Source organism: Echinops telfairi, unplaced genomic scaffold (assembly GCF_000313985.2).
Source record: "Echinops telfairi isolate 266 unplaced genomic scaffold, ASM31398v2 ScPeMD7_7472;HRSCAF=8510, whole genome shotgun sequence".
NCBI classification, from domain to species: Eukaryota; Metazoa; Chordata; class Mammalia; order Afrosoricida; family Tenrecidae; genus Echinops; species Echinops telfairi.
Genome location: NW_022111376.1, coordinates 1,277,240 through 1,299,369, shown reverse-complemented (window position 1 = coordinate 1,299,369; position 22,130 = coordinate 1,277,240). Strand labels below are relative to the sequence as shown.

Genomic DNA, 22,130 nt, shown 5'->3' with positions numbered 1-22,130 from the left:
ATAGAATACTTCTAGAAAGATATACAAGAAATAAGTAAAGCACTTCCAAGAAGAGCTTGGTGGTTCCTGGACAAAGATAGGTTGAGAGTTTCCACTCTGTACCATTTTGTACCTTTTGTGTTTTGTGCCATGTAAATCATTACCTATTAAAATAAGAATTTGACCAAGAAGTATTTCTATATCGTTGCCTGCCTATCGGGTGATGCCTTGTAGCGCTTAAGGTCGAAGTCCTTTGTAATTCCTCGAGGCTACTTTACCTCAGCTCAGTGGTAGGCTGGCACCAGCACACACCAACTTATAAGAGCCAATTGTTACCATTTCTGGAATTTTGCAAGCTAGTTGAGGTCATGTTGGTAGTATGAAACTGACCTCAGTGGGAGTATTTACACCACAGAAATGACCAAAGACTGCCAGCGGAGTCTTCCTTCCTTTTGTCTTTCTTCTGCAGAGCTACTTGTTACTTCCTCACCAGCACACAACTGCTCAGAGGCAGGCGCCTTGTTTCTTAATGGTTACTTGATGTTCTATTTCAGACACGGATCCATGTAATAATGATCTGTGCTATCACAGGGCTTATGTGTATTTCCATTAACCTCATTCTTAATATAACTGAAAGACTTAAACGGTATCTGTTTTAAATATTTTCCCCTTGGTACATATTTTTTAATGGATTTGCCTTCTGCATCTTCAGTGGGTAAGTTTGACCAAAACTATGATGAGCACAAGGGAACATAAGTCCTTCCAGTAAAATCAAGTGTGCACTTACTTCATTTCCAAAAAGTACCAGGGGACTTTACGAAGTTTTTGTAAAAGATAATAGAATACTCCCACAAACGTTCAAAGGCCCTGATATTAATCTTACCTGTAAAGATGGCATGGTGGGGGCATCTGACCTCCTCTACAAGGGGAGAGAGAATCACCATCAGCACCAACCCAAGGCTGATTGATTACCCTACAAAGTGTTGGTCAGACACGCCTCCACCCTCTGACCTTTCATCCAATTTTCACACCAGCCATCCCTCCCATGATACTTTCCACCCTATGCTGAGTTTGAAAATTTGTTGTAATGGTCATACACAACTCATAGACAATACTCAGTACTAAAAATTATGGGGTGTGCTGGAGGAGGAACAGGTTGTAATTCAGGATTGACTCGGTATACAGTTTTTCAGTCAAGACAGCCTCTGCTCAGTCATGCCTGCAAAGACACTTCCTTCAGTCTCTAGAGCCCAGTCCAGCCTGCCCCTGCTCTGGCACATGTTACAAAGCTCTTTTAGTCCGGTGGATAAGTGCCTGAACGCACCCCATGATACCAGTAAAGCCTCAGGGAAGAAAGTCTCAGTGCCCTCACTGTGTGGGCTGGAAAGTCCACCACACTACCTCCTGCTGGTCTCCTGGTCCTGCTGCCTCTGCTGCCACTGAGCACTCCAGTGTTCTCCAGAGCCGGGTCCAGTGTTACAGCTCTCTCATCTGTCTCTTTGGTTCCAAGCAATGGGGCTTCTTCTTATTTGCATGGCCCCACCCCCTGCAGGGTTCCACACACACACACACACACACACACACACATCATTAGCAAACAACCCAACTCCCTTGTTGGCCCACAAGCACCTTATTTGCATGTTGTTATTATCATTAGGTGCCACTGAGTTGGCTCCAACCCATAGCAACCCTAAGGACAACTGAACGAAACACTGCATTATACCCACCCAGTCATTTGATGGATGTTACAGGATCATAGCAAGAAAGGCCATATGAAAGCAGTTCATAGTACTGCATTACTTCTCAATGACCCCTCAATTCTCTCTACTTCTAGCCATCCAAAGTGCCATTACCTTAGTTAAAACCATTGCCATTCTTTCCTGGACTATTCTAAATTACTTAACTTTGAGTTGGAATCGACCTTGAAGGCAGTAAGTTTGAGTTTAATAATCTGTTCATATTATCACCAGAGTAGTCTTTTAGAAACTCAACTATAACCACAACAGTCCCTTGATCAAAACCTCTCTGTGATTGCTCCATCTGAGAATAAACCCCAACGCCTCATTTTGCGTTTTTTTGTCTAACTCTCTAGCATACACAAATTGTTTCACTCACTTCGAATGTCTTCCGGTATCTTCATGGCCTATCAGCCTTATATTTTCCTTTTGAAACCTCAGCTTTAAGTCTGACACAGAGCAGTCTTTATTGACTATGTAGATGAACTGAAATTGTCTTGATATAGTCACAAAATACCCTGTACCTCTCCTGCATCATAAAATCATAGTTTTCCAGCAAAACTATAAGCACCATGAGGAAGAGACAGTATTTGTCTTATTGATCATTGTGTTTTCTATTCAGGAACATAGTAGACAATATTTATATGGAGATTCAGCATTTTACAACAGTCTTGGGTATTTTGAAACATGATTAATGCATTATATAGCATTTTTTCTACTAGCAGTAAATTATACATAAAGATTTACAGCCAGTGTCGAGAGAGAGAGCAAGTAAAGATCCAGGAAGGTGTGGGACAGAAGCATAAGGGGAAGCAAACAAGAAAACCCTAATCAAAATGAATTTGTATTTTCTTGTTTTTGTTTTTTTAAGGCACTGAACATATCTTCTCTATGGATCATTTTCTTTTTTAAAAATCATTTTATTGGGGGTTCACACAACTCTTACCATAATCCATCCATCCATCCATTGTGTCAAGCACATTTGTACATATGTTGCCATCATCATTTTCATAATGTTTTCTTTCTACTTGAGCCCTTGGTATCAGCGCCTCATTTTCCCCGTCTCTCCCTCATGAACCCTTGATAATTTATAAATTATTATTATTTTTTCATGTCTTACACTGACCAATGTCTCCTTTTGCCCACTTTTCTATTGTTCATCTCCCTGGAAAGGGTTTTATGTAGATCTTTGTGATCGGTTCCCCCTTTCTTCCTCCATTTTCCCCTTACCCTCTTGGTATGGCTACTCTCATTATTTGTCCTGAGGGGTTTATCTGTCCTGGATTCCCTGTGGTTCAAGCTCTTATCTGTACCCATGTACATGCTCTGGTCGAGCCAGATTTATAAGGTAGATTGGGATCATGATAGTGGGGGTGAGGAAGCATTAAAGAACTAGAGGAAAGTTGTATGTGTCATTGGTGCTATACTGCACCCTGACTGGCTCGTCTCCTCCCTGCGACCCTTCTATAAGGGGATGTCCAGTTGCCTCCAGATGGGCTTTGGGTCTCCACTCCCCACTCCCCCTCATTTGCAATGATATGATTTTTTTTCTGGGTCTTTGATACCTGATCCTATCGACACCTCATGATCACACAGGCTGGTGTGCTTCTTCCATGTGGGCTTTGTTGCATCTCAGCTAGATGGCTGCTTGTTTATCTTCAAGCCTTTAAGACCCCAGACGCTATATCTTGTAATAGCCAGGCACCATCAGCTTTTTTCACCACATTTGCCTATGCACCGGCTTTGTCTTCAGCGATCAATCGTGTCAGGAAGGTGAGCATCATGGAATGCCAGGTTAAAAGATCAATGTGTTCTTGCATTGAGGGAGTACTTAAGTGGAGGCCCAATGTCCATCTGCTACCTTAATACTATGGATCATTTTCATCAGCATACAAACAAATCCTCTCTTGATCTTGCTTCTCTCTCTAGCTATTGATCCATTTCTCTCATGTCCAACAGTTATTTCTACTCACTGTTTTCAAATTATCTCTCAAACGAATTCTAATCAGGTTTGTGCCTTTCCACAGACTCCTCTAAGTTGTTCAGCCCCAGGCCTTTGGCTGGTTCTTCTTTATTTCCCTCCTGAATTTTAAAGAGAGTGGACACCTTTACAGCATGGTGTCTTCTAATCAATCAATGGACTTATCAAATCTTTCCGTTCACTTGAGTATTTAACTTCTCTCCTTAATCTTTTTTAGATGATCTGTGTATAGATCTTGCACATATTTTGTTAGTTTTGTTCCTAGATGTATAAGTCTATTCTATTGTAAATAGCATTTAAATTTTTATATTTGAATATTTAACTTGCATTCAGTAACATTGCTTAATTTCATTATTAAGTCTGATAATTTACCTGTAGATCCCTCTGGATTTTTAATATTTTTGACTAGGCCATCTATAAATAATGACAACATTGCTTCTTCTTTTTCAATCTTTTTATCTATTAGTCCTTTTTTGTTGATGATATTGGGCATAGGCATACTTTCTTTGCCTCTGATTCTTGGGGGAAGGCTTTCAATATACCACTTTTAAGAACAACATTTGCTGTAATTTTTTTGTAGATGTTAGACACATCATTAGGGAAGTTCACTTCTATTTATAGTTTGTTAAGATTTTTCAGTCATGAAGGAAAGTTAGAATTTTACTGATGCTTTTTCTATTGACAGGATCATATGAATTTTCTCTAGAATTCTGCTAATGTAATGAATTATATTAATTGATTTTTGAAAGTTAAAGCAACCATGCGTTTTTGAAATAAACCCATTTACTTGTGTTCTTCTATAATAGTGAGATTGATCTATTTATATTTTAACTAGAATTCAATAACAAAAAAGATGAGTAGAAGATCCTCATATAACTAAAACTATGAAATATGCATCTAGGTAACACTGTTAGAAAATATTGACCACGACAAAATGAAAATGCTATGTATCCAATCTGTGGGATGCAGTTGGAGGAAAATATGTATCTTTAAGTGCTTATTTTAGTCCTGAAGAAAGGATGAAAATCAAAGAGCCATCTCAAGATATTAGCAAAACAACAATAAAACAAACCCAGTGAAATTAAAAGTAAGGAAATAAAGCATAAATTATCAATATGAAGAATGATAGGAATCGTTGTAGGTCTTACAAAAAAAGTGAAAAGACTAACTATTTACCTATAACATGTCTAGTAATAAAACTTACCGGCTATGTGAGAGATTTAATATGTTCATTAATTCAAAGACATAATACTGAAAAGATGTCAATTCTCCTATTTCCTCATTTGGATATATTTTGAAGGTAAAGTCAACAGATTTCCTGATAAATTAGCTGCAGGTTGTGAAAGACAGAAAGGAGTTGTTTTGGATCCAGCACAACACTGAACCAGGGACTTGACTATTGCTAAACCTTATGGTCCTTTCTTAGGCTCTTACCGGTCCCGTCAGCAGCATGGCCACCAGTTCAGTGCTCCCTCTTCTTAGATTCATGTTCTTCACTGGCCTCCATGTTTTCCTTTGAACTGGCTGTTGGCTTCTTTCCATTCCTTTTGCTAATTCCTCATTTCTCTCCTTAACTAAATGAGGGAGCTCCAAAAACCTCGTAGGAAAATCTCATTATCTTTTATTTCTGTTTTTCCATGAGCCTATTTGAAGCTCACTCATACTTACTAATTCCCTAGTGATCTCATTCAGGCGAATGGCTTTTATATTAGTTACATGTTGAGGACTATGAAATTAGTATCTCCACTCATAAGCACTCCTCCTGAACTCCAAAAGTTGACCCCTTCTCATTATCTCCATGGATACCATTCTGGGCCACGCTACCATAATCTCTTCCACAGACCACTTTCCTACAGCCCATTCTTTACATAGTGGTCAGATCATGTCTCTCCTCTGCTCAAATCCCTTCAGAGGCTTCCTTTATCTTAGGGAGGTTGTCCAGATAAGAGATGCTTAATCTTAGAGTGAAACCTGTGTAAAAGTTGCACGCCTCTCGTTCACCAACATAGCACCTTCTTTTCTCTGACTTTTTCTCTTAGCACTTATCACTGTCTAGCATATACTTATTTTTCTGTCTCCAATAGAATGTAAACTCCATGAGGGCAGGGAATTTTATGAGCATTTTTGTTCATTCTGTATCTTTCTACCCAGTCAGCCTCTGGCACATAGTAAGTGCTCAAATAAAGTTAATTTAATGAATAATTTAACATTAGCAGGGCCAACTCATGATGCCTCTATGTATGTCAGAGTCAAACTACACTGCATAGGTTTCTCAGTGGCTGACATTCCAGAAGTCGGCTGCTGGGTGAATTTAATATCGTTGTACTTATTTTTGTTCCCTGAATAATGTAAGGTCCCGTTAGCTTATTGGGAAAGTCCGTATATGGCATTACTGTGGTGACATAATAGGTTTCCATCTCATTTTGCTGGCTGTTTGCAAAGTAAGTATCTATGCTTCAGTGAATACTTCAAATGCACTTTTAAGAAAAGTATGTATACCAAAATAATGTAAGACTTTTTGTTTGTTTGTTTTCTGAAACAGATCTTAACTTAGGAAAAATACCGGCCAAAGGGTAAGTTGGTATTATTTGTAAAAGACAACCAGTAAGAACTTGTTAGAAAAAGGGACTTATAAGAGGAACAAAAAGAACATAATTGTTTTTAAATTATAGGTAGGAACTGTTTCTTATAAAATGCTGCACTGTGTGGATGTTGTGCTTAAATCATTGATTGACAAATTTTATTTGTTATATACGATTCCAATTTGTGTAGGTTGCGTTCTTTGTTAATGTGTGAAATACAGATGCAGTGCCAACAACTTAGTAACAAAAAGACAACCTAATAAAAAATGGGCAAAGAACTTGAATAGACATTTAAACAACGAAGACATTCAGATGGCCACCAAACACATGAAAGGATACTCAGTGTTATTAACCATCAGAGAGATGTAAACCCAAACCACCATGAGATACATTTCCTACCCACTAATGTGGCTAATATTTACAACAAAAACAACAAGAATAAAAAGCAAATAGAAAGTAACGAATGTTGGTGATGATGTGGGGAGATTGTAACTATTATTCATTTTTAGTAGGGATGCAAAATGGTACAGCTGGTGTGGAAAATAGTGTGGCAATTCCTCAGAAAACTAAATATAGTACTCTTATATCATATAGTCTTTTCCCCTCCCCACCCCTAAGTAGCTGCTGAGGATGCTTATGTAAAACCAAAACATCTCATGGGATTTAGTTCCTTGGTTTGGAGGTTTAGGATCATGCTTTCATTAGACATTTCAGTTAAGTGGCCTAATAAAGTGTTCATTGCATCTGTCCCACCTCCTAGTATATTGCACAATACTTGGGGTCTTCAAAGCTTGCAAGCAGCCATCTAAGGCATAGCAGTCAGCCTCTAGTTCCCAAGTCAGGAGCAGGTGGGAAAGATGGACTGCCTCCATGAACAACCCTCTTCTTTGTTGTGAGAAGAACTGGATGGTCCCCAACTGTCATTAGTGAACATTTTGATCAAAGATTTTGTAGAAGAATGTTGTTCAAAAGGGGGGAAATGTAGACCAGAATTTCAAAATCGCATGGATTCTGGACTTTCTGGAAGCATGGAGAGTGAATGAACTACTGAAGCCATCTTAAAACTGAACAGTAATTGAGCTTAACTAGCGCAAAAGCTTTAAGAGCTTTCTATGTGACAGCAAATGGACAAAAGCAACTTGAAAGGCTAGATAGAAACCTTATGGGGCAGGGAGTTTTCTGTTACTGTAGGAGGAAAAACTCAAGGGAGGAGAGAATGTTTGCACAACTCAAAAGTAATCAATGTCACTGAATTGTATATGTGGAGGCTATGGAGATGCTGTGTGCTTTGCTGTATATACCATATATACTCGAGTACAAGCCGAGTTTTTCAGCACATTTTTAATGCAGTTTTGGTAGTAAAAATAGGTGCCTTGGCTGATATTTGGGTCGACTTATACTCGAGTATATATGGTATTCTATTCTCAACAACATAAGATTTTAAGGCAAGAAATCCTTAGTGACAATTAGTTCCACTATCGATACCTTGTACTCAAGCCATGACCAAATGGAAGGATGACTTGAACATAGCTACAGCAAAACAGGGGAGCTGACTGAGAGAGAGAACATATGGGAGTCAGTGATGTGTACTTAGGGAATGTGGTCGGGAACACCTAAGATGACAGTGATGGGAAGTGCTTGACGGGACTTCTTGAGCAAAGGTACATGATAGGTCATTTTTTTGAGATTTTGAGTATCTGAAAAGGAATACTCCTATCTTGTGTTTGGCTGAGAGTTTGAGTATGGAATGTCAAATGTGTCTTTCACACATGATGTCTCATCGAATTTTCCCAGCGATCATCTGGGTTCGGGCATTATTATTTCCACTAGATCGTAAGTTCCATGAGGACAGACTTATTTGTTTGTTTTGTATGGCAATATAGTCCATGCACCTCATAGATATTTAGTGAATATTTGTTGACTGAATCCAGCTGGAGTCTTTTTTTTCTTTAGCTCGAGTCTTTAACATGACCAACCTTATAAAAATTCAGTGTAAATATATCAGATGAGGAGCACAGAATAAAGACCAGCTTTTAGAGAGGAGGGCCGGGTCTTAGGATTTGTACTACAATGTAGGCTGAGTAGAGTGTTCCATGCATGTGGAGTCACCTATGGGATGTGCATTGTGTGAAGTAGAGGAGGGATCTCGGATGGGTGAAGGGGAAGAGGTGAAGGGGATGTAGAAAAGAAGAAGAAGAATCTCCACTGGCGGAAACATTTTTTTAAGTGGGAGTCTAGTTTTGGAATCAGATTATAAAGAAATCTGTCTAGAGAAACTTCAGTACCAACAGGCAATCATTGGGTTTTGAACATCTTGTAATACAGAAGAAATTTGCATAAGATATTAGGATACATCGCTGTAATATATCTGCAAAGTGCAGAGGCAACAGAGTCTGGCGGGGAATGCACAGGCTCGATGGCAGTGCCACTTATTGACTGTAGGACATGGAGCAAATGATTGATCTTTTCTGAAGCTCCCTTTTCTCATCCTTAAAATGAGAATTTATGATACCCACTTCACAGGATTGTTCTGAAAATTAACTGACATTTAAAACGGTGGCAATCCCGCACACCGTGCCCAGGAAGAAGAGATGCCCAAGAAAGTTTGCTTCCTTTTCTCTTAGTTTTACAAAATATTTCCTCTATGGTATTATTTATTGCCCTAAAAACTTTATTCTGTGCAGCATATAGATAATCCAGTGTCTATTCCCATTTTACAAATAAGACATTCAGAGGTTAAGCTATTTGGTCAAGGTTATCTGGTTAGTGAGTACCCTTGTGGAGCTCAGAATTTAAGACCTCCGATTAGACTGCATATGCTCACCCACCACCACGGGGTGTACTGGTGTTGGGTTTTTTTCTCTCAACATAGGCTATCACAATAGTTAAAGCAGTGGTTCTCAACCTGTGGTTCGCAACCCCTTTGGTGGTCGAACGACCCTTCCACAGGGGTCGCCCAATTCATAACAGTAGCAAAACTCCAGTGATGAAGTAGCAACGAAAGTAATTTTACGGTTGGGGGTCACCACAACATGAGGAACTATATTAAAGGGTCACGGCATTAGGAAGCTTGAGAACCACTGGTTTAGAGCAAAATGTTCATTTGAGTCACCTTATGGAAAAACTACCATTTAATTTTTTCCCATGTGTTCTCCTACTTTGTTGACAGAGAAAGGTTTAAAGTTGGCATTATATATCAAAACTAAGCTGCAAAATAATGTAGTAATGGTAAGAAGTTAATGTCATATAGTAAATTGTCAGTGATCTTTTTTTACGTTGTTTTGTTATTCCTGTGTACTATCTCTTACCTGTTGGTAAATATCAGCAATGTCTCAAAGACTAGATGCTAGCTGCATGTTCAATTGCTAGATTTGTGATTCTCCCACCTGGGCTGATTTATCAATCCTGTTTTAGATTTGACATGAATCAACCCTTAGAGACAGAACGTAATGCTGGAATGAACTGCCAGTTGAACACCAACATCTGCATGCCAGCCACCGGGAACCTCACTCGTGATTATTCTTCTCCCTACATGGTAACGTATATACATGTCAGTCTTTGTGTGTGTAGTATATAGAAATTGATATATGTGTGTATTACATATAAATCTTAGAAATGTGTACTGTGAAAATAGAACACAATTTGTTTTCTTTTAAATAGGTTTTAATGTGTTGCACTAACATTTTTAGCACACTTATTTAACTATACCATAGGTCAAAATATGAAAATTCAAGTTTTTTAAACATTGTGCTGCTAACTGCAAGGTCCGAGGTTCAAACCTACCAACCACTCCCTGAGAAAAAGAGGTGGCTATCTGCTCCCATAAAAATGTACAGTCACAGAAAGCCTACATAGGGTTGCTACGAAGTGGAATGGACCTGATGACAGTAAGGATAAGGTCTACAGGAATCCTTAGTGGTGCAAAGGTTAAGCACCTGGCTGCTACCCCAAAGGTTGACATTTTAAACCCACCACTGGCAATTAGCTCCTGAAAGGATTAAAGCCTAGGAAAGCCTGGAGGACAGTTCTCCTCTGCCCCATATGCATTGCCGGGAGTCACCAGCTGAGCTGCTCCATGGCCCACAACAGCAGTCTCTGCCCATTGCAGAATCTCATTTGCTCCACACGTATCGAGCATCTATTAGTTATCAGGAACTGTGACAAACAATACAGACACAAGTGAATAACAGACATGTAAGCAAATAAAAGCATTGAATATTCTAAGTGCTAGCATGGAATGAGAGTTTATTAGTTAACTTTGTAAAGGAGCTGAACATGAGGTCAAAGGAGATGAGAAGAATTGAATGTCACTAGCTGATTAAGGGGTTAAGGGCAAACCCAAACCAAACTCACTGCCAGCTGACTCACAGCGACCTTGTAGGTCACGACAAAATTGCCCCTGTGGGTTTCCGAGACTGTAACTCTTTATGGGAATAGAAAGCCTCCTTGTTCTCCTGCGGAGAGGCTGTCATTTTTCAACTACTGGCCTTGTGGCTCCTAGGGCTCCTGGTATAAGGGCAGTTATAAGCAAAGGCGGGAAACTCCATGGGAAACTATAAATACGTTATTAACGTGGCTGTAACATAATGTATGGTATACCCAGGTTAATTGTGGAACTACTAACTTCAAGGTTGGCAAATCAAACCCACCAGCAGCTCCTCAGGAGAAAGATGAGGCTATCTGTTCCCATGAGAGTGACAGCCTCAGAAACTATATATAGAGGCCATGTGAGTTAAAATTGACTTGATGGCAATGCATTTGCCTTGGTTTTAACATAATGTCTGAGGTGGATACAGCAATAGATCAAGCTACAGTGGCTAATAGAGCTCAGATTTTGTAGGAACTTGTGTGGTATTTATCTTCGAGGTAGGGGGAAGTCAAAGCAATAACATGATCATGTTATAATTTGGAAAGATTAGTTTGGTAGGAGTGTGAAAAATGGCTAGTAGACAAGTCAGGCAATTTTCTATTCATCTAGATGAGAGATCCAAAGGAGCTTTCTCTAGAGTAGTTGACACTGAAATGGAAAGAGATTTGAGAAGTATGCAGATAGAATTGGAAGAACTTGCTAATAGATTGAAAGTTGAAATACTCATATAGGTCCTCAATCAAGTATGTGCAATTCTTAAGTCCCCAAAACTCTGGAAATAAGGATTATTTGACTGGAAAATGTTAGCTGAGTAAGAGGACCAAATCCCCAAACTCATTGTTAATTGAGTGAATTCTGACTCATAATAAACCTATTAGACAGAAGAACCAACCTTACCAGTGTCGATGCTGGAAATCTTTACAGGAGCAGATAGCCTCGTATTTCTTCATCAGAACGGCTGGTGACTTCAAAATGCCCAAGTGTTAGCCTACTACCCCACCAGGAGCCATTCATTATTTATCCCGAGGTCCAAAGCAAACTCACTGCCACAGAGTCTGTGCCAACTGATAGCGACACTATAGCACGGAGGAGAGCCCTTCCGGTTAGGCTGCTAACGGGGCTTTCTCCTTCTGTACATGCAAACGATGAGGCGTTCTTCCAGCTTCAGAAATCCACAGGGCAGTTCTCTTCTGTCCCGTGGGTCCCCAGGAGTCAGAATCCACTCAGGGGCACAGAGAAGTACAAAAATACATACATGATCACATTTGATTTTACTTCAGATATATTCAGGTGTTTAATTATAAGGTGCAATTCCAGCCCGACTGGGGTATTATATAATATACTGTGTTTACATTTTCTCAAGGATCTTTTCACAATACAAAACTTTTTGAATTCCCAAACACATCAACTCCAAAGATTTAAAAGAAGGGATTGTTGACCTGTGCAATTGTTGAATATTTTTGCTTTAAAACTTCCTTGTTTCAATGACATAAGAAAAAGCATTTTAACTGTGGCATCTATAATGACTTGATTTTCCAAATATTTATTTGAAATACATTCTAGGCATGAGAATTTCTAGAGGCCTTTAGAAGAAGTAAGAAATAATTTTGAAACAGGAGAGGTGTGTTCGGGTTGCTGCGATATATATGAGAACAACATAGGGCAGTGTGAGGGCATTGGATGCTTAGTAAGGACAGAATACAGATGACAAAGAAGCTTCCAAAGCTCTAGGAAGACAGTTTGGGGCTTGTGATAAAGAGGACAAAATATAAACATGCAGCAATTGGTGTTAAATTTATGTGCAAAGAGATTTAATAGGGGAAAAATATATCCAAGGGTCAAAAACCACTGCTGGAGCAAAGAAGGGAACTTGAGAGACCGAGAAGCTAAATGAACAGAAATGGAAGGACCAGAAAAGAAAGAAGGAGACATTCACACCTTGTGAAGATGGTAACCAACGGCACTGAACAAGTTGTGGAGAAAATATTGAATGTGGACCTAAGCTGCCCTGCAAACCTTCAGCAAAAATGAACAAAATATTATTTTTTATTTATTTATTTTTCCTTTAAAAATAATTTTATTGGGGCTCATACAACTCATCACAATCCATACATCCATCCATTGTGTCAAGCACATTGGTACATTTGTTGCCATCATCATTCTCAAAACAGTTGCTTTCTACTTGAGCCCTTTAGTATCAGTTCCTCATTTTCCCCCTTCCTCCCCACACCTCCTCCCTCATGAACCCTTGATAATTTATAAGTTATTATTATTTTGTCATGTCTTACACTTTCCATCATCTCCCTTCACCTACTTTTCTGTTGTCCAACCCCCAGGAAGGGGGTTGTATGTTGATCCTTGTGATTGCTTCCCCTTTTCTCTCCCACCTTCCCCTTCCCCTCCTGGTATTACTACTCTCATTATTGGTCCTGAGGGGTTTATCTGTCCTGAATTCCCTGTGTTTCCAGTTCCTATTTATACCAGTTTACATCCTCTGGTCTATCCAGATTTGTAAGGTAGAATTGGGATCATGATAGTGGGGGTGGGTGGGGGTGGGGTGGGGAGGAAGCAGTAAAGAACCAGAGGAAAGTTGTATGTTTCCTCATTGCTACCCTGCACCCTTACTGGATCATCTCTTCCCCACAACCCTTCTGCAATGGGATGTCCAGTTACCTACAGATGGACTTTGGTCTCTACTCTGCACTCCCCCTCATTCACAATGATATGATTTTTTGTTCTTTGATGCCTGATACCTGATCCCTTCGACACCTCGTGGTCACACAGGCTGGTGTGCTTCTTCCATGTGGGCTTAGTTGCTTCTGAGCTAGATGGCTGCTTGTTTACCTTCAAGCCTTTCAGACCCCAGCCGCTCTATCTTTTGATAGCCGGGCACCATCAGCTTTCTTCACCCCATTTGCTCATGTATCCATTTTGTCTTCAGCAATCATGTCAGGAAAGTGAGCATAATGGAATGACAGGTTATTAGAACAAAATGTTCTTGCGTTGAGGGAGGTCTTGAGTAGAGACCCTATGTCTGTCTGCTACCTTAATACTAAATGTATAAATATTTGTATATACCCCTATATCCCTATCATTATATATAAATATATTTACATATGTACGTGCCTGTATTTAGACTTCTATAAATGCCTTTTGCCTCCTAGTTCTTTCCTCTAATTCCTTTTACTTTCCTCTTGTCCCACTATCATGCTCAGCCTTCATTTGGGTTTCAGTAATTCCTCTCGGTTACATTGCCCTTGATGAATCTCCAGCAGGCCTCTCACACCCTCCTTGACACTAATTTTGGATCACTTGCTGTTCCCTTGTCCCTGGGGTTGTTGATTCCCACTTCTGACAACTCCATGTGTGTCAGGGAGAACTGTGCTCTCCAGGGTTCTCAATGGCTGGTTTTATTGGAAGTAGATCATCTGGCCTGTCTTTGAAGGTACATCTGGGTAGATTCAAACTTTCAACCTTTCTGTTAACTACTTGTACCATGCCATGGACTCTGAGAGTTGTTCAAGTGTCTGTAGGATCTGCAGTTGTAGCCACCCTTTCATTCTTGATATTGAAGATTTGTGTCTTTTCTTTTGTTTTCTTTGTTAGTCTTGCTAGTAAGTTATCAATTTTAGTGCTATTTTCAAGGAACCAGATTTTAGTTTCATTGAATTTTCTCTGTGGATTTCCTGTTGTCCGTTTCATTGATTTCTGCTTTTAATTATTTTCTTCCTTTTGACTGCTGTGGGTTTATTTTGCTCTTCTTTTTCTGGCTTCTTGAGGTAGAATTTTAGGATATTGATTTGATATGATCTTTCTTTTCTAGTATATGCATTAATGTTATAGAATTCCATTTAAGCTCTTTTTTGAATTGTATCGCAAACATTTTTTTGTGGTTTAAAAATTTTTGCTCCCTTCCATTTATTTTTTTTGGCTCCGTGATGGCACAATGGGTTAAGTGTTTGGTGGCTCCCCACAAGGTTAGGGTGAGCCTGCTCTCGTCAAGATTGGCATTCTCAGAAACCCTCAGCAGCAGTTCCACTCTGAGGCAGAGTTGATTTATTTAATTAGAAGTGTTTTTTTTAATTTCTAAGTGTTGGAAAAATTTCTTGTTTTCTTCTGTATTTTGTTTCTACTTTAAGTCCATTCCAACAATTTCTTTTAATTTTACACCTAATGACATTAAATTTAGATCTCATGTCATTCTCAGTGTGCTTATACTTAGACCTACTATTTCATTATTAATTTTCTGTTTGTTCTGTTCCTCTATATTCTGTTTTCTTCTTATTTTCTTCGTATTTCATTTTAAATTATAGATCATAACCTATTACAATCTCTGTAGGTTTTCTCTAACAATTACGAAATATATCATTTTTATAGTCTTTTAGAATCAATTTTTTTACCACTTTAATTGGAATGTAGAAGCATCATTACCATGTAAGTTTCCTAAATAAAAATAAAGGAAAGGTCATTGTCCTAGATGTAAGCAAGTCCCTATGAATTGATTTTCAACATTGTATGAGGGTGCTTCTAAAAGTTCACGGGACAAAATGAAATAAAAAGATTGTGGATTTTTTCCACAAAGTTTTTGAAGCCCCTTGTATAGTAGAGTGTTTTCTTATAATATTTATTAGTAACTATTAGAAGGCAACATGCTGCATTTGCTATATAGTAAATATTGACATCTTTCTTCAAGGTACTGCCTTCAGTGACCTATCCATTGATTTGTGAGCGAGTGCCGATGTACAGAATGGTAAGAAAATTCCTCTTAAAACATGAAGAGTGTGAGAAGCAGCATGGTAGAGACAATCCATCTCATCCTTCCCTTGCATTGTGAGCAGCTAAAGAGAACTGAGAAAGGATCCTGAGGAAATGGAATCATGAAGGGCCAGTTTTTCAGAATTAATGGATCATCCAAAATAGGAATAATCCACATACTCATCCTACAGATTTAAGTCTAATTTAGTTTTGTTTACATTCTTGGTTTATTTAAAGAGTTATGGACTACTAACTACTGCTGGTGTTCTTCCCTTTTGAGCTACTTCAATTGTCACGGTTTCCTTTCATTTGTTGGTGCCCCTTCCATCCTATATTAAGGAGGTAAAAGATCAATGTAATTTCATGAGGATAGGTTAGATCCCATTGCTCAAGGCTTCTAGTGTGATAAATTATTCATAAAAGCAGAATATTTTTTTCTGATTTGGGCCTTTTTGTTCTACCTTTTCCCAATGAAATGCATTTTCACTTAGTTCTGACTTGCCTATTTGGCAGCATTTTCAGGCTTTAAAATGTTTTACACTGAGTTCAAAATTGTTATCACCAGTTTCCTTCCTATAATTTCTGGGAGCTGCATAAATTACACAAGATGTTACTCAGCTTCACTGTGAATTTGCTCATGTTGTGTTTTACTTCATTCACTTTGTTTGGGAAAATGTTACAAATGCAAGCAGAAAAACGGGTAACAGACTTCCATGCAGCTGACTCACAGAATCACTAAATGTTAACATCTCATCCAATTTCTTTCCAATGTTGGATTTTAATGAAAGCAATTGACCATCACAAATAGAGCCAATATATCTCTTGTCTCTGTCATTTTCCAAGGACAATGGCTGTGACGAATTTTATGTATGGCCTGCATCATCACTGTATGTTTACCATTAAAATCTGTAATATTATTTTGTAAACATTTTAAATGGGTATAATTAGTCTCTATTGGCACTTAAAGGAGACTTGGTGGTGCTGTCAGGTAAGTGTTAGATGGCTAACCTCAAGGTCAGGATTTCAATCCTACCAGCTGCTCCTTGGGAAATAGATGAGGCTTTCTGCTACCATGAAGTGTCATAGGGTTGCTGAGTTACATGGCTTTGGGATCTATCTTAACTTTATCCAGATTGATACATTGGTACAATTATCCAGATTGATAATGCCTTACTGGTATTATCTCAGTCACCCGTTACCTCTACATCTAGTGGTTACTTCCCAGTTCACTTCGTGCTCCATAACCAACCTTTGATCCTATTGATTATTCCTTCCTTCTGAAATTGTTTTATTCACTCTCAATGGGCTGCTCCTTCTCAGCATCCTCCGTGCAAACAGAGAGCCCTGGAGGCAGAGCCTAGGTGTACATATAAGCAGAAGTAGATGTTCAAGGACTGAGTCTTGAAGTGCTCTGTCATCGTGGGTCAAGGGCATGAGGAAGAACCTGAATAGGACTCGCCAGTGAAGGATAAGGCGTGCTTCTTGAACTATTCTCTCCTTTTGGATCAGGAAATTTCATACTTCGGTTTCTCTCCTACTGTACCTCTTTGGGGATTTCTATCATAATAACAACTGCATTTCAGCATCCATAATAATAAATGTAGGGATTGAAGGTAACAGGGATAGAGGTGAGGTAATCTAATGGGGAGGTCAGGCTCAAGTCCTAAAAGGAGTGTGTGTGCTACATATGTCCTTGTTCCAAGTTAAACATCAGTAACCACTAGTTATTTTTTATTAGGATAACAGGACTTGAGGCAAAACATGTCGATTACAGGGTAAAAACTGTGACGGGCCACATGAAAATTAAAATCATGGGTTCTTTCCAAACAAGGCAGAAAATAGGGTCCATCTAAACTGCTGGCATGGGGCTAAGATAGGAAGAAACACATGAACTATTCCTGTCACCACTACTTGTCTGTCTGTCGTACTGTGGTGACTTGTGTGTTGCTGTGATGCTATAAGTTATGTCACTGATATCTCAAACGCCAGCAGGGTCACTCAAAGTGAACAGGTTTCAGCAAAATGTCCAGACTAAGAACAGACAATGAAGAAGGTCTTTGCATCCCAACTCAGAGGAAGGAGCCCCTACAAACCTTATGCATAGCTTCAAAGCATTGTCAGCTACTGAAAGCCTCCATAAACAAAGGAAACAGACATTGTTGGAGATACTATAAACAGTTGTACATCTTTATGAAAGCCGAAAGCCTCTTTCTCCCACAGAGTGGCTAGTGGTGTTTAGCTGCTGACCTTGCGGTTAACAGCCCAACACATACCCACTGTCCTAGCAGGGCTCTTGCTACCTACAGTTATAGGAGTAATGGTTCACAGCACATATGTTTGGTAGACACAAGTTCCACAACACTGAGCAAAAAGATGAAGATATCTTCATGTCCTTTTGTGGAATCTGGTCCAACTTTGAGGGGAAGAACAGTAGATAAAGAAGGAGAGCACATTTTCTATAGTCAGAAAGGAAGCAGAGTTTCTAAACAAGGTTGCGGTGGGGTGTGTGTGTGGTCAGAGCCTCATCTGCATAGGTCTGTGAAATTCCCTTCTGTTTTCCTTCACTAAATGTCCTTTCAACTTTATAATATATTTTAAATATACTTTGAAATATTAAAAATGCATCCATGAGTCCACTGGAAATGATATAAGCCAGACCTGATGGAATATAAACTCTCAGCTCTTGAATGGCAGGCTCGCGTCCTTTCCCAGGAACACTGTGGAGATGGCCGTGCTTGCTTTCTCCCAGTGTCCTGGTGAAGCCTGACTGTGAGACTGGTTCAGCCCTCCTTTTTAGGAATGCTTCTTTAGTGCTTTTCTTCCTCCACGCTTTGTCACTAGCCATTCATTTGCAGATCTTTTCTTTCTCTCCTTTCTTTTGTATTTGGCATTTAGCATCCCTTTCATTTGACACACATCCAATGTACTGTTTGTTCTCTTGTTACTTTAATTGCTTTCCCTTTGTGTCAAATCCATAGGTTCCAAGTCCAATGGGAGCACCTTATCGAACATCTGAGCCCACAATTTGTACCCAGTTGTATTTAAGGACCACCTATTCATCGTGTTCACCTCCAGGATATTCGGTATGTTTGAGCGGTTGTTGCTCGGAGCCTTGGTAGATGATGGCTAGTCGCTAGAGGCAGGACAAATTCTAGCTTTTGTAGCATCAAAAAAAGAAAGAAAAAGCTGTGCAGGCCTGGTCCTCTAAAAGCATATGCTGCTTAACCTCAGCTGGGCTCTTCCATCTGTTCAGCAAGCCTTTTATTCTGTTATTCATTCATAAAACAAATACAACTCTGACCTGTGCTGGAGGGGTAGGTCACCCAGGCTGGAGGTTTGAGGGATGACTGCCCATGGCAATGACACCCAAGCTGATGCAGGACTAGGCAGTGTTTCGTGTATTAGTTGGAGTTGATGCCAGAGTTAACAACAACAGAATGATATTTAAACAACTTGGACTCTGAAGAGGAGGGAAAGACAGTTACATACAGAAGGGAGAAGGTTATAGATCTGAACCACAAAGATGAAGCTATTCAACAGCCTCATCAGTCCCATCTCTATGTCAAGTATACATATTGGTCATTTAATGTCAGTGAAACATTTTGTGAAATAGGATATTATGTGACAACACCGTGTTAGAATAATCTTACGGGAGCCCACTTCCAGTCATCCTCATTACCACGTTGTCGCTGCTGTTGCTGCTGCTGCTGCTAGAGGGTGGTAGTATGGGCAGTGGTGGCAGCTGAGAAGGCAGTGGTGGGAGCAGAGGGAAAGGAAGTGAGCCAGGATGGAGGGGGGCAGACCCAGTTTCACCCACTGAGCAGCAGGAGTGCCCTGGACTCAGCCTCCTGCCACTGCTACCCACCTGACCACCAAACCAAGTCAGAGAACCTATGCCCTCAGCCATGTTCTCTGCCTTGCCGGCCTGTGCTACAATACTGCAAGAGTCTGGGTTTGGAGTCTTTACAACTATTCTAACTCATTCCCTCCCTCCCTCCCTCCCTGCCATCAAGTCAATTCTGGCTCATAGGGACCCTAGATAGCGTTTCCAAGACTGTAGATCTTTACAGGAGCAGAAGAGAGCTGCTTTCCCTTAACAAACACAAAGCCAAGCCAAGCCTTAGGGTCCAGGGACATGTATGCGATTGGACATTAAGCAATACCTTCTTCATCTAGAGGGCTGAGATCCTCATGGCCAGTGGTTTGAAACCACCAGCAGCTCCTCAGGAAAAACACTGGGCTTTCTATTCCCGTAACCACAGTCTCAGACACCCAGAGGGTGGTCGCTATTGACTTGATTGCAGTGAGTTTGGTTTGTTTGGGTTTTTTCCTGCATCTAGAAAAGGACATCTTCCTGACCAGGTCCCTTAAATCCAATCTCTCCCCCTGCAACATTGCTTACTTAATTCTCCCCTTTGTTGGAGCATTAAGTAATGTCTTTATGGTTTCTTGTCTTCTACTTTGAAACATGTGGAGCCCAGGTGGTGCTAGTCTTTTGGGTTAAGCACTGGGGCACAGGCATATGGGCTAGGCCTGCCAGATTGGTGGTTCGAACCCACCAGCTACTTCCCAGGATAAATACATGGCTGTCTGCTTCTGTAAAAATATACAGCCCCAGAAACCTTATATAGGGTTGCAATACTTTGGGGTCGACTTGGTGGCAGTGGGTTACTTAGAAACAGGCATAGCCCTGACATCTTAAATGATCTTTATTTGAGGTATATGTATCACAAATTTAAAATATGACCATAAAAATAATAACATTGCATGGTAAAAAGAGTCCAGGAAAAAGACTATATTCCATTTTTTGCCTTCTTATGGTATTTGAGTAGATTTACCTATGCAATACCATATATATGTATTAATTTTACTCTACCAAGTCAGAACAAACAAATTTTTTTACCAAGTCAGAACAAACAAAGACTCTTAATTTGATCTTGTTGCTCCCTCCTTCTTATTCCCCATCTTCAATACTGGAGCCCCTTTTCTCTCCTATCTTATTTAAATGGCAACGGCACAGAATAACAGTCCTGATTTTGTGGTCATGGTCACACCATTTATACAGATATAAATTGTGGCAATAACAACACAAAAGAGAGGCTCAGAGCTATATAGGAGTTGACTGTTACAATGAGCTCATGCTGCGACAACAGAAGTGGGTGTTAAAAGACAAACGGAAACTTCTAGACCTAGACAAAGGCTCCATCAAGAAACAATGTCTTCACATTTTGACATTTGGGTTTAAGAAAGGTTGCTAGTCTTGAAGCAATACATTTTGACTAACCACTTAGAGAAGGAAACAATGTATTTGTTTTGTTTAAACCCACTGTCATCAAGTTGATTCCAACTCACACTGCCCCTACGCAGGGTTTCTTTACAAAAGCAGACAGTCTCATCTTTCCCCTGTGGAGCAACTGGTGGGTTTGAACCTTCAACCTTGGGGTACCTGACTACCCCTTATAGGAGCTCAAAGGAGAGAACAATCAATTCAGGGACAGCAGGTTTCATGGCAGTGAGTATTTACTGCTTCCCCCTCGTGGATGTACACACGATAGCAGTTTGGCATTAGCGAGACAGACTAGCTTTAGAACAGGAGAGGAAGTGGACAGTGGAGAAGCAGAGGAAACGGTGGGAGAGGGTCATGATCCAGGTGTCCGTTGACTCAGAGTATTTTTTGCAAAAATATTCACAATGTTTCTTCTTTCAGTCTTCAGCTGATGAATTGGAGTCTCCGGTTCCTGGATGCCTGATAGAATTTGAGTATTAGATGATGAGATAAATTATCCAAGTTCTGTATACAATTATTGGTAATTTATTTGATCACTATAAAGAGAACACTTAGAGGTGATAACAGATATACATATCTTTCTTTTACACAGACAGCCCATGTAAAGGTACCCAAGCAAAAAGATTCAGATTCATAGATGAAAACATGATGATTTCTCTACATCCTGAACTGAATCATCCACATCTCCTGAGCATAATAAAAAATCACTTGCAAATGCAATGCTCTTGATATTCTTTCATTATTTTGGCGATAATGCACTCCATTTAAATTTTAATTTTTATTATTGATATTTTGCCCTCCAAAAGTATCATAAACTGAATTTAACCAAAAGTCCCTCAGAACACTTTAATTCTCACAGCACTCCACCTAGTTTCCATACGATGATGGGCTGACATTTTAGTTAACATTGTAGATCTTAATACTTACAGAAGTTTTTGAATAGATGTTTGTTTCTGTCACCATTGCTTCTTGCACTGAGAATTTCTCTCTTCCGGAAATTCATCACTTAGATGTTGATGTATGGAGTCTAGGTATATGATAATCCAGTTTATATTTGTTGATCTGAAAATCTTTCTTTATATTCATGTTTTCAAAATGATCTTTTCATTTACATGCACATACATTTGAAGTGCTGTTATAAATAAAACTGCTTTAAATATTTCTTGTATTTGTCTTTTTTTAAATCATTTTATTAGGGCCTCATACAACTCTTATCACAACCCATACATACATCAATTGTGTAAAGCACATTTGTACATTCATGACCCTCATCATTCTCAAAACATTTGCTCTACACTTAAGCCCCTGGAATCAGTTCCTCAGTTTCCTCCCTCCCTTGCCACTCCCTACTCCCTCATGAACCATTGATAATTTATAAATTATTATTTTGTCATATCTTACACTGTCCGACGTCTCCCCTCACCCACTTTTCTGTTGTCCG

The 22,130-nt window shown here is 39.6% G+C and overlaps 1 protein-coding gene across 1 annotated transcript in view; it reads left to right on the top strand.

The window, feature by feature from the left end:
• The window catches only part of LOC123521157 (phosphatidylinositol-binding clathrin assembly protein-like), a 31,038-nt gene extending 9,464 nt beyond the window's left edge, over positions 1-21,574 (top strand). Inside the window, exons 6-10 of the mRNA XM_045285476.1 lie at positions 6,239-6,269; positions 9,693-9,813; positions 15,341-15,397; positions 18,381-18,485; positions 21,110-21,574. Coding sequence (XP_045141411.1) covers positions 6,239-6,269; positions 9,693-9,813; positions 15,341-15,397; positions 18,381-18,485; positions 21,110-21,169 — 374 coding nt within the window. The 3' untranslated portion in view covers positions 21,170-21,574. The remainder of the gene's footprint in view (positions 1-6,238; positions 6,270-9,692; positions 9,814-15,340; positions 15,398-18,380; positions 18,486-21,109) is intronic.
• Positions 21,575-22,130: the final 556 nt, after the last annotated feature.